A 12,513-nucleotide genomic window follows, 5' to 3' on the forward strand; every position below is an offset into this window, starting at 1 on the left:
AATGGAAAACATTTATATGTAGAATGTAAAGATTACAATATTGATCAACAAAAAGGAGAGTCATGACTTTGCTTTTGCCTGGTAATATTGGCCTGTAATGATGATACTATAAATCATGGTTAGTTACGTTTTGGAATTTTGGACCAACTGATATACTGGAATGAAGGTAAACGCTTCAAACACACTTGTAGTCTCTGTTGGACTACAAGTCCCTTGCCTCCCAGCTCTTTTGCCGTCAACCACTCTAGTGTCGTGCGCTGGAATCAGTTTTGAACGCTAGGAGTGAGCGGGAGCGTGTTTCTGGACTGGATTCCAATTCAATCAGCACAGCAGTGTTTTGGTAATATCTATGACATTTTGTATTAGTACTATGAATGCAATATCGTTCATGTATTCATTTAAATCAACCAGGGACTGTTTGGGTAAGAATATCATCTTTTTAGTTGCCAACGGTTGCCATATGTCCGACTCGAGAGGCCGAGCAAAGCCACGCTCTGTCCCACGAACTAGTGCTAGCTAGCTGACTACATGTTCCCTTTTCTGCTAATGTTGCCACTTGAATGAGTTTGTTAAGTGTCTGAAAAGCACGATATGTCCCTGAACTGACAGTTGTCAACAGCAGCAACACATGCTCCACTGGCATTAAACCGTCTAGGTGTGATAGCACAACAACAGCAGCACTCGGCTAATGCTAACCGAAGGCAGGGAAACACCTACCCCAAAACAACAGTGATTTGACAGAGGTGGAAGAAGTGCTCAGGTCTGTTACTTTAGTAATAGTATTAATGTAACAATACTACAGTGTTGCTAGTACAAGTCCTGAATTCAAAATCTTACTGGAGTAAAAGTCCAAAAGTATTAGCATCAGAATATAGTAGACTATAAAGTACACTAAGTACTCATTATGCAGAATGGCTCATTTCAGATCCATGTTATTGAATTATAATAAGTAATGTGTTTATCACTTCAGCGTTGCAGCTGCTAAATGTGTGGTTTATTTCAGTTACTTTATATACTGCTTGATAACATAAGCTATAATAATGAAATAAGTGTATCATAGTTTATTGGTTGAATAGTTTACATATATTTATATATTGCTCTTAATCTGCGAAGAAGCTATAAAATACAGCTGTCAAATACATGAAATCTACTAAAACTTAAACATTTGTGCAAAAATGTAGTATAGCAAAGGTATTTTTAATTGTATACAGAAAATCTTAAAAGCTTGTTTACTATTCAGCATACAGATTAAATATAACAAAATCTATGAATAAAATGTCAACTGCTGTAAACTTTTAAATGTATATATTACACCGAAAACCTCGCTTTCAGTTCTTATTGAACTAAGCTTCAGAAAGAAACAAGGTGGTTTGAAGCAAGATTATCCACACATAACTTTCTGTTTGGGTTTTTATTGACTTAGATACTTGTAATAAGTGTTTACGGTGCTACCTGTTGAAACACTTTCTGTCACTGTATGTCAGGATTATAATAAAAACTAAATAATCTGTTTGTCCACAGGCGATGGCGACAGACATTGTTGCGCAGTTGGCCGAATCTCTGGCTAAAACTGGAGTAGAAGATGGAGAGCTGAGCTACAAAGGCCAGGGAAGAAAGCTGGACGATGCCCAATCAGGTGAGAGACAGACTCGAATGACGCACTACAATCTTCGTTTTTAACTATTTTTTATTAGAACACTCCAACCTCTTTTTCCCAAACCCCTAACCCTTTTTTTCTTTGCTTTTTAAGAAAAATATTCACAAAGCATACATAACCAAAATAAACTAGGTACAGTACATAGATTAAGTACATAAAAGATCACAAATACGAAAATAAATAATAGTAATAATAATTAAAAATAAAATAACGGATACTTTGTTAATACTCAGCTATACTTGAAATGTTTCCCACCTTTCCTCAGAGATACGGATTTGGTTTCTAATTCTCATAGTAGTTTTTTTTACATAGATTTCATTTACTAAGTTATTCCATTGTGAGTTTACTAAGTTATTATCTTTTAGCCAATTCCTTGTAATTAGTTTGATGATCGCTATTCTAATTACCAGAAATAGATACCCCCTAACCCTTTACCTTGTTGCCCTGACAGTGGAGGAGATCGTCAAGGAGATCCAGGACTTTGAGGACCTACAGGCTCTGAGGTTGGAGGGAAACACTATCGGTGTAGCGGCAGCTCAGGCCATCGCCAAGGCCCTCGAGACAAAGAGCAAGTTCAAGGTCTGGAGTGTTTCTTCTCGATTTCAATCATCACACTTTCTGACTCTGTAACCAGGAACTGAGTGGTATTTTTAAATGATAAATATGAACTGGTCTATAAAATATCAGAAAATAGTGAATTATGCCCTTCATAATTGACTCAAGCCAAGATCATGTCAACAAATTGCCTATTTGTTTTGTCCAACCAACACTCAAATACCTAAAGATATTTAGATTAACATAAGAGAAATCTGTTCAAACAATCAATGAATTACTAAAATATCGGCAAATATATATATATTTCTTGAGCAACTCATCATTTATTGTTTCAGCTTTATTTAACATAATACTGATGAATAACATATTAGACATAAGTATGCCCAGTTTTAAATCACAAAGTATATTTCAGATAGTCTCTCACACCTTAAGGCTGGCTGCATGATTTGGAAAAAACAGCGGATTGCATTTATTTAGACGGATATTGCAATTGATTTGATACACTATATTGAAAGGATTGATCATTCGCATCATTATTCTCATTATCATTATGAAATATATGAAATGATCGTGGTGCTTTGTATTTTTAAAGAGGATCTGAACCATTGAAATATGTTTTCTAGTACAGTTGCAAGAACAAGTATGTGAACCCTTTGGAATTACCTGGATTTCTGCATAAGTTGCTCATAAAATGTGTTCTGATCTGCACGTTTGAAGTTTGCAAAAGAGCACCTGGATGTTCCACAGCACTACTGGCAAAATATTCTGTGGACAGATGAAACCGAAGTTGAGTTGTTTGGAAGGAACACACAACGCTATGTGTGGAGAAAAAAAGGCACAGCACACCAACATCAAAACCTCATCCCAACTGTGAAGTATGGTGGAGGGAGCGTCATGGTTTGGGGCTGCTTTGCTGCCTCAGGGCCTGGACAGATTACCATCATCGACGGAAAAATGAATTCTCAAGTTTATGAAGACATTTTGCTGGAGAACTTAAGGCCATCTGTCCACCAACTGAAGCTCAACAGAAGATGGGTGATGCAACAGGACAACGACCCAAAGCACAGAAGTAAATCAACAACAGAATGGCTTCAACAGAAGAAAATAGGCCTTCTGGAGTGGCCCAGTCAGAGTCCTGACCTCAACCCAATTGAGATGCTGTGGCCTGACCTCAAGAGAGCGATTCACACCAGACATCCCAAGTATATTGCTGAACTGAAACAGTTTTGTAAAGAGGAATGGTCCAAAGTTCCTCCTGACCGTTGTGCAGGTCTGATATGCAACTATAGGAAACGTTTGGTTGAGGTTATTGCTGCCAAAGGAGGGTCAACCAGTTATTCAATCCAAGGGTTCACCTACCTTTTCCACCCTGCACTGTGAATGTTTACATGGTGTGTTCAATAAAAACATATAATTGTTTGTGTGGTTTTAGCTTTCAAGCAGACTGTGTTTGTCTCTCGTTGTGACTTAGATGAAGATCAGAACACATTTTATGAGCAATTTATGCAGAAATCCAGGAAGTTCCAAAGGGTTCACATACTTTTTCTTGCAACTGTAGGTCTGTCTCTGCTGTCGCACAATACTTCAACATTTTGTATTTTGACACATTTTTAAACTTGAACCAATGTTGTGCTTTCTGCTATTTGAATTTGAACTAGTCCTTATCGCGATTTGGATAACATTCTGAATAATTGTGCAGCCCTACTCACATTGTTTATATTTTATGTCTCTCTTTCAGCGCTGCTATTGGAGTGACATGTTCACAGGTCGCCTGCGCTCTGAGATCCCACCGGCCCTGGTGATAGTCTTCTCCTTTGATATCATTATTCTTTTTAAAGCAGGTTTTCTTACCCTATTTATCCTGCCATTTGTCTTATCTCTCTCTCCCCTCGTGATGTAGAATTCTCTGGGTGACGCTCTGATGCTGGCGAACGCCCGGCTGACAGTTTTAGACCTCAGTGACAACGCCTTCGGTCCCGACGGGGTGAAGGGCATCGAGAGGCTGCTGAAGAGCACCGCCTGCTACACCCTGCAGGAGCTGCGGCTCAACAACTGTGGCATGGGCATCGGAGGGGGAAAGGTACGTCAACAGTAACCTACACCAGTTTGTGTCTGCTTATACAGTTTGCCATCTCAGGAGTATATATGTGTTCGACTGTCATATAAAACCAAATACAAATAGATGTGGTTGTAGTGGAGCATTTGCCAAAGTAACCTTTAGATATAACTCCACTAGTGAACAGTTTTGTGTCAGGGTATACACCTTTCTTTCCTGTGTAATTGTATATCATTCAGTCTGTTTTGCCTCTTGCATTACTGCTGGGTATTTGAATAAGGATTGGGTATCATGACAGAGAGGGAGATGGTTTCTGATGTATTGATAGCAGCCTTAAGGAAAAGAAAAGCAGAAATGTTCACACCTGTTTTCATGGACTCAGATCTTGGCTGCCGCGTTGATCCAGTGCTATAAGACCTCCAGTGCAGAGGGCACCCCCCTCGGCCTGAAGGCCTTCGTGGCAGGGAGGAACCGCCTGGAGAACGAAGGGGCCACCGCTCTCGCTCAAGCCTTCAAGGTACAGAACTTACTTCTAATCCACCATACTTGTTGCAAGGTGCTGTTATTGTAGACATACTGCTAAAGATCTCCGAGAAGGTGGAGTAATCTTAGCATGTACCTTCTGTGTTCCCAGCTGATGGGCAGCCTGGAGGAGATCAACGTGCCGCAGAACGGTATCAATCACCCGGGCGTCACGGCGATGGCTGGAGCCGTGCAGAACAACCCCAACCTGCGCATCCTCAACCTCAACGACAACACCTTCACTGAGAAGGGGGCCATCGCCATGGCACAGGTACTGACCACTGTTAGAAATTAAAATCAATGTTTTAATGGGGAAATGTAGTTTAAACATGCCGTCAGTTTTAATGCTCTTTTATACTGAAAAACCAGAAATTCTTGTGCACAAGCAGTTAAGCTTTTAAGCTTTTATTCTGAAAATCCTTCATCTCCGGTTAGCATTTAGCATGTGGCTAATATACGATTTCCTGAAGAGGTGAATTTAGTAGCGAAATGATATGGAGTGGTGCAAACCGAAACCTACTGATTTAACACTACAACTATAGATGTCGAGATACTATCATGCTGAATATTAAATGAAGGTACAGTTTATTTGAATACATTGTTTACAGACGAGAGTAGCATGTGACAACATCCGGAATGACCGGAAACCAAACGAGCCGAGAAGTATTGTTTAGAGTATTGATTACAGCGTTTAGAATGTGTTAAATGAAAAGTGATGAAAGAGAATATGAGGAGAAACGGCGTGTTAAGCATATATTGAATGTGAAAAGAACCTATCCTCTGTTTAAATGCAATAACGGACATTGGAGACGAGGTGAGCCGGCTGGCGGGGAGGAGCCAGCAGAGGATATATATAGCAGCGCCGGAGGAGAGATCCGCTGTCTTCTTCTTGCTCAGGAGAACCGGACCACAGCTGTTTGTCTGACGGAACAATATTCTGTCTGTAACACAACCGCGCCTTTTTTAATTAAAGTATCCCATTTGAATCTTTTCAGAGACTCCATTTAGTCTCATTTTAAAGCTTCTCTCCTGGACGCGAGAATAAAGAACATATTTAACACCTCACACTGGTATCACTGAAGGTAGCTGAGGGACAGTTTCTGACCTGGTTGAAAATGATTCTTGAAAAATGTATTTAGTTCAACTGATGCTTACCTCGCTTCTTATCATCAACCCTTAATCAATACGCCATCGAATGTATCATTTCTGAGAAAGGGAAGTCCCCTCAAATGTCTTAAGCCAATAAGTCGTTATTTAATGCTTTTATTCCTTTCATTCCAACTCATGAGCCCATCGCTGGTAAACACAAGATTTAAAGTGCTGCTTTTGCAGGATCTGTTTTTTGAGGAACTCACTTTTATTGATAAGATCCTTAAGTGTCTAACAATAACCTACAGTTCTAAATCATAGATTGTAAAAACACGTTTAAAGGTCGTAAGTAGTTTAATTGCCGTTTCAACAGTAAAATACGTCTTTAAAAGCATTGTTTGTGTCAAATAATGATCAGTACAGCTTTAAAGGTGATAAACAAGGAATTACATTTCTTAAATATTTTATTATATTTTTGAAAATGATTCAGCAATTATTATTATTAGCAGTTCTTCTGCTAATAATAATAATAATAATAATAATAATCATATTTTTTCTGGGTTTGAAGCTGTAGTGAATAACCTCCGTGTCCTTCACAGGCTCTGAAACATCTCCGCAGCATCCAGGTGATAAACTTTGGAGACTGCCTGGTGCGGCCGGCAGGAGCCATCGCCATCGCAGAAACTGTATCAGAGGGACTACCAATACTAAAGGTAAATGAATGCTAGGGCTGCACGATATTGGAAAAAGCTGACATTGCGATATTTTTCCCTCCTGCGATATATATTGCATTTTTTCCGCAAACCATCCTTTCTTGAACTGTAATGCTATACAATTGGTATTTTTCTAACTATATTTAACCGGATGAAGGATTTTAGTCACGGACGTCTGGATCTTAAGTTGTCAGAGCAACAAGCTGAGCTAGCTCGGTTAGCAGCGCCGAACTGGAGAAACACATGAAACGACTTTATTCAGTGTTTTTACCTTTAATCACGGGGTCTGCTTGCTTTGGAGATCTGATTGTGATTGGTGGTTTGCTGTCACTCACTCAAGTACCCCTGACATGAAAGCCGCGCAAGTTTTCATTTTGTAGCAAGCAGCAAAAATAATTCTAACTTGACGTGTTTGAGTTAATTTGCCTACTTAATATCACACGTCCTAAAAAAAATAAAGATTAATAATAATATAACTTTTGCACGTCCTGCGATGTGAATATCGCGCATACGTATATCGCGATTATCGTCACGACACGATATATCGTCCAGCCCTAATGAATACTACACTGTACCTGATCTAATCTGAGGAGATTTGTGTTGTAACGTAATTTACTCAATCTAAATGCCAATGGAAACATACTACTGAGGATGTAAGGGACCACCTGAATATGGAGTGTGGACTGCTACTTGGAGAGGTCCCAGTTCACCTCCTGCCCTGCCGTGGTGCCCTTGAGCAAGGCACCGGACACCCCCCTTCCCACCTCACTCCCATTGCTCCCCGGGTGCTGTACAATAGCTGCCCACTGCTCCTAGTGCTAGCCTCCTGGTGCTAGGACGGGTTAAAAGCAGAGAACACATTTCACTGTGTGCTCTGCATGTGAGACCATTGAAGAGGGTTTCATCCCTCCCAATATTATCTATTCAATTTCATTTCTACTAGATACATTATATTATGAAAAGCCTTTATTTTCTTAGCCTTTCGATTGAATTGTATCTCACCTTATGAGTAACTAATCTGTTACGCTCAACAGGAACTCAATCTGTCGTTTGGTGAGATCACCGAGGAAGCCGCTCTGGCTGTGGCACGCGCCGTAAAGAACAAGGATCAGCTGGAGAAACTGGACCTCAACGGTAACAACATGCTAAGAGCGAACTCTGCTCTTCCCGAATCTACCTTTTGTAGTTATTTCTCAGATCCTTACCCTTTAAAGAGCATCAGCAGGTTTTTTTTTTTCTACATTTATGCTTAAACTTGCTTGAAAATTACAATTAAAAAAGTGAATGCAGGATTTGATTTGTTTTACGAGACATAAGGAATTCAGAGGGAAAGGAGCAATTTTGAGCTCTGCTCTTAAAAACGGCTTTTTTTTAAGGTCATACGTCAAACGCGTCATATTACGTCACAAAGGGGAAACATCTCCGCTCTCTGACCGCGGGTATAGTTAGTAGTTGCGTTGAGTAGAGCGGTTGTGTTTTAAGGAGCTGGTATTTTTCAGTAGTTTTACATTGTATTTCACCATTTGTAATCATGGTGCAGTAGTCCACAGTAAAAAGGACCGGAGCTAGCGTTCGTTCCTGGGTGCGTTGTGCATCCACCTCCCTGCAGCACATACTCTCCACAGCTTTATCAGGAAACCGTATTACATCTCTCTCTCTCCCCCCCCTTCGCTGCTCTCTCTCTCTCCCCTCCGGTACACGGCACCGTAAGACGTAGTGTGGAGTTGCATTAGATAACGCTGTGGTGGCTGTACTGCTCCAGCCGTCTCCTTTGTGTTTGTTTGTTTCACCCTGTCTGTGTTGTTTGTGTGTGCGTGGTGGCTGTCACTCCTGGCTCCTGGCTCAACCTCCACTCACCTGCTGCAATCAGCTGTGCACCCTCCCCGACTACACACCTGCTTTCCATCAAGCCATTTACAACGGCATATCAACGGAGGCTCCGCAACCTTTCTCCGCCAGATCGTCAAGTATCAGCCGTATCTCGCGTCTCCCCTCCGGTACACAGCACCGTAGTGTGGAGTTGCATTAGGTAACGGGAGATATGGCTGATACTTGCGCATTAGTTTCTGTTATGGATCAGTATCAACAGGCCTGCCTGTAACGTTACTATATTATCAATGCTGCTTTAGTTATAGCCTGATATATGATAGCTAACTTCACAATGTTGTGATGTGACGTTAGCTAACATTCTGTAGCTAACGCCGGTCACTCACCAAGGTAGCTGCCCAGTTCTCCACTGGTTCTCCTCACACCACAGCTCAATTTCTCTCCGATGGCCGTTATTTCTTCTAATCCTTGGCTGCTCCTGGTCTCTTGGACGCCTAGCAGGCTCATAATTATAAGGTTGTGGTCCGTCATATGCATTCGAATATTCATGTTCAACTTCTTCTCTGTGGAAACTAGCATTGGGATCCATGTTTATTAATACGTTACACCGGCCGCTCTCCCCCTTGTGACCCCCGTGTTACGTCACACACGGGAGGTCACGTCCTGAGGCTTTTTAATGCGGAAGTGAACATTTCTTACAAAAACGACGCCAGATGTCACTGTAGTGTATATTTCTGTATATTTTTTTGAAAATCTAGTGTATTCATCATTTTCCTACACATTTATTCACAGGTGTCTTTAACCTGGAAGTTGCTCTTTAAGCTTTTTGAAAAAGGCTGTTTTATGAATTTGTAAAGACAAAAATGACTTGGTTTCCAGGTAATTGTCTCGGAGAGGACGGCTGCAAAGTTCTGAAAGACGCCATGGAGGGCATGAACATCGCAGATATCCTCGGATCGCTCAGGTAATCACATCGTACTAACGCACATAGAACATAAGTGACCCGCTCTATCCAAATCAGTCGGAAGTCGCAACGGCTCATTTCAAATAAACGTGGATTTGCGTAAAAAAATAGTTTTTCGGGTGTTTTGTTTGATTTTAAATAAAAAAAAGTCTTGGCTTTCAGAATATGAAGCTTTTATTTCTAAAATCAAACGATAAATACATGTTTGAAGCTTGTAACTGGAAGAAGACAGCTCTCACTCGCACTCTACTGTTCCGCAGCGCCGCTCCCCCTCCCTCCGGCTGACATTATGAATGTAAGCGTAGAGTAATCATAAATAACACGGCAGGGTCCGTTACAGTTTGTCTTCATCTGATTTCAAATAAACAAAGTCTTGGCTTTCAGAATATTAAACTTGTTTCGGCAAACTCAGATGATAAAAACAACTTTGAAGCTTGTGACGGCATAATTACAAGCGGAGAACGGAGTAATGTAACGTCACAGCAGGCATAACAACAGCCGTAGTTTCTCGTGAGGGTTTTCCCCGGGAAACAAAAGCAACACACACAATGCAAAAATACACAAACACACACACACACACACACATACACACACACACACGTATACACACACACACTCGCGAGCTTCCCCCAGACCAGTAATCCAAACGAAAATATCTTCCCTCTGTAGTATTTTGATCATTTGCTAATAACCAATCAGATCGATGGATTCCAGAGAAGAGGAAAACTTTGAAGGCCTTTTTCTCAAAACGATGACTCGGTGACAGTCATTATATAATGTGACATATTTCGCTTAACATTTGGAGAACAACAACAATCCTGATATCATTAGAAAGCTAGGAATCTCCTCTTTCCAACAGCGTATACAACTTAAAATGTGTCTTCGGGTCAATGCGACTGATTTCGATGGAGCAGCCGGTCACATGTGCAGTAGATACAGATTTATTCTACAGTAACACGGTATTTGATTTTGACTTTGCGCATGATTTTAGAACATTCAAAAAGATGCATTTCATCCATAACGAGCGTTTTTTTATTTGCCTCAGTGACGATGATGGTGAGCCGGAGGATGATGACGAAGAAGATGATGATGAGGAAGAAGACGAAGATGACGAGGATGTGGATGACGAGGAAATAGAGGAGGAAGAGGAGGAAGAAGAGGAGGACGATGATAGCAATGGCATCAAGGTAAGATCAACTGATCAAAAAGATATCACCTGTACAGAAGTATAATAATATTACATTTCCATCTGACAATCAGCGAGTTTGATGCTGCATTGAATAACCGTAGAACATTTACAAAGTAAATAAATAACACATTTTTATATTTTACAGACAAATCCACATGTTTTCTGCCACTAGGGGATGCTATTGCAAGTCTCAAAATTCAAATTAAACTATGACACAACTCTGAAACAATATTTCTCAGCAGCAGCTTGAATCATAGACTGTCCAAAATATGCTGTATCCGATAACAGGACTGTCTGCACCAACAGCTTCCATAGTTTTGATAAGATTTTGGACCAAAACAGAAAAACAGATGACAAATGAATTTGAAATTGGATGATCATTTCGTACGTGTACTTTTTTTTCACTTTCCCATTAAGTAGGAGCATTTTTCTGAATCGAAAATCCAATTGTAAGGCCACACCAGCTGTTGTTTTGTGTATCAGGGGGTCCGCGGGGTCTTAAAAAGTATTAAAAGTTGATAAATCAATTTAGCGAAAATGAAGGTTATTAAAAAGTATTAAACGGCATTTTCCAAGGTATTACATTTTGTAGCTTGTTTTCAATAAGTATATAAGTGGTCCAAAGAGGTTGTATTCTACAGTGTGCCTGAATGTAATCATTGCGTAGGTGTGTAGTGTGATTCTGTGTAGTTTATTTATGGCATCCCGTTGGATTTGACGTCATCTGAACAGAACATCTCACGCTCACTGCTTGATAGCGCGCGAAGGCCTGTTTACGCCGGTTGTTAAACATCGTAATGGGGAAATTCAAGTCTGCCTCCAAATGGTTGGAAGATAAGGAGGAAGGACAATCAATACTGTATCAAGTAAATGTGAGGTAAAGTGTGTCGCCACGGTAACCGGTTAAAACTCAAAGTGGCGATGAGGTCTCAAAATGTATGGAAAAGGTCTTAAAAAGGATTACATGTGACTTCAGGATTCCTGCATACACCCTGACGTTTGATGCTGTTGTTTATTTGACTTTCTCTCCCCTCCCTCTCAGTTGTCCACCCCTGCCTCAGCCCCCCGGCCTCCAGACGTCTCCTCCTTCCTCAGCTTCCCGTCTCCAGACAAACTGCTCAAACTAGGAGCCAAGAGAGCGCTGCTGATCGAGCAGCAGGTAAACACAGAATCCACAAAAACCTCCACCCCAGCTTCCATGCACTGATCTGTTAATGAGACTGAAGGCTAAATGAAATGTCTTTGTGTGGAGTTATATTTTCCGAGACATTACTGCTAATGACCCGTGTTTCAAACAAACATATGATGAGCTTTATCAACTCTGTAAAACACGGTGGCCATCAGTGAGTGTTTATTTTCTTCTGTGTGTGCAGGTGGATGTATCCGATGCTTCCAAAACAGCTGAAGCTTTCCTAAAGATCGCATCTGTGTATAAGGAGGAGAATAGTGACGTTAAGATTGCCGTGTTGGACAGCATCGGTGAGACACGTTGTCTGCTTCAGTTGATTTGATTGGTGTTCCTTTAAAGTAACGAGTTTAAAGATATTCAAATGTGATTACAGTCTTTGCTGACCACACACAGCTTTTCTGTGATTGTCTTTTTTAGAGGACATTGGTGCGAAACACTGGCAATATAAAGATGTGTTGTTTCTCCTCACAGATGCCCTTCTGAAGAAAGCTTTTGCCACTCCGTCCTTCACGGCTACAGCTTCGTATCGTCTCTGTTGGTGCTGCTCGGACTTCTCAAGGTGTGCTTAGACTGCATGTATTCAGAAACATGTATCAAGGCATAGAGAGAAATATTCCTTTGTGTTTCCCGGCTCTGCTTTCCCACTTGGGTCTTTTTCCCCTATACTAACGAGTGGTTTTTATTTACTTTGTATTTATTTACTTGGTGTGTCCGTACATTTGATCTACATGTTCTCAAAATACAAGCACACA

The 12,513-nt window shown here is 40.8% G+C and overlaps 1 protein-coding gene across 1 annotated transcript; it reads left to right on the forward strand.

Moving 5' to 3' along the window:
- The first annotated feature begins 185 nt into the window (after positions 1-185).
- LOC307015126 (ran GTPase-activating protein 1-like) lies at positions 186-12,380 on the forward strand. The gene is given in 15 exon segments (XM_079643532.1): positions 186-340; positions 1,522-1,636; positions 2,109-2,236; positions 3,951-4,010; positions 4,113-4,292; positions 4,651-4,785; positions 4,903-5,061; positions 6,479-6,592; positions 7,627-7,726; positions 9,299-9,383; positions 10,429-10,570; positions 11,615-11,731; positions 11,946-12,051; positions 12,233-12,268; positions 12,271-12,380. Coding segments are annotated over 14 exon segments (1,569 nt in total). The 5' UTR covers positions 186-340; positions 1,522-1,524; the 3' UTR covers positions 12,366-12,380.
- Positions 12,381-12,513: the final 133 nt, after the last annotated feature.

This window comes from Notothenia rossii, assembly GCF_949606895.1.
Source record: "Notothenia rossii genome assembly, chromosome: 8".
Taxonomy (NCBI): domain Eukaryota; kingdom Metazoa; phylum Chordata; class Actinopteri; order Perciformes; family Nototheniidae; genus Notothenia; species Notothenia rossii.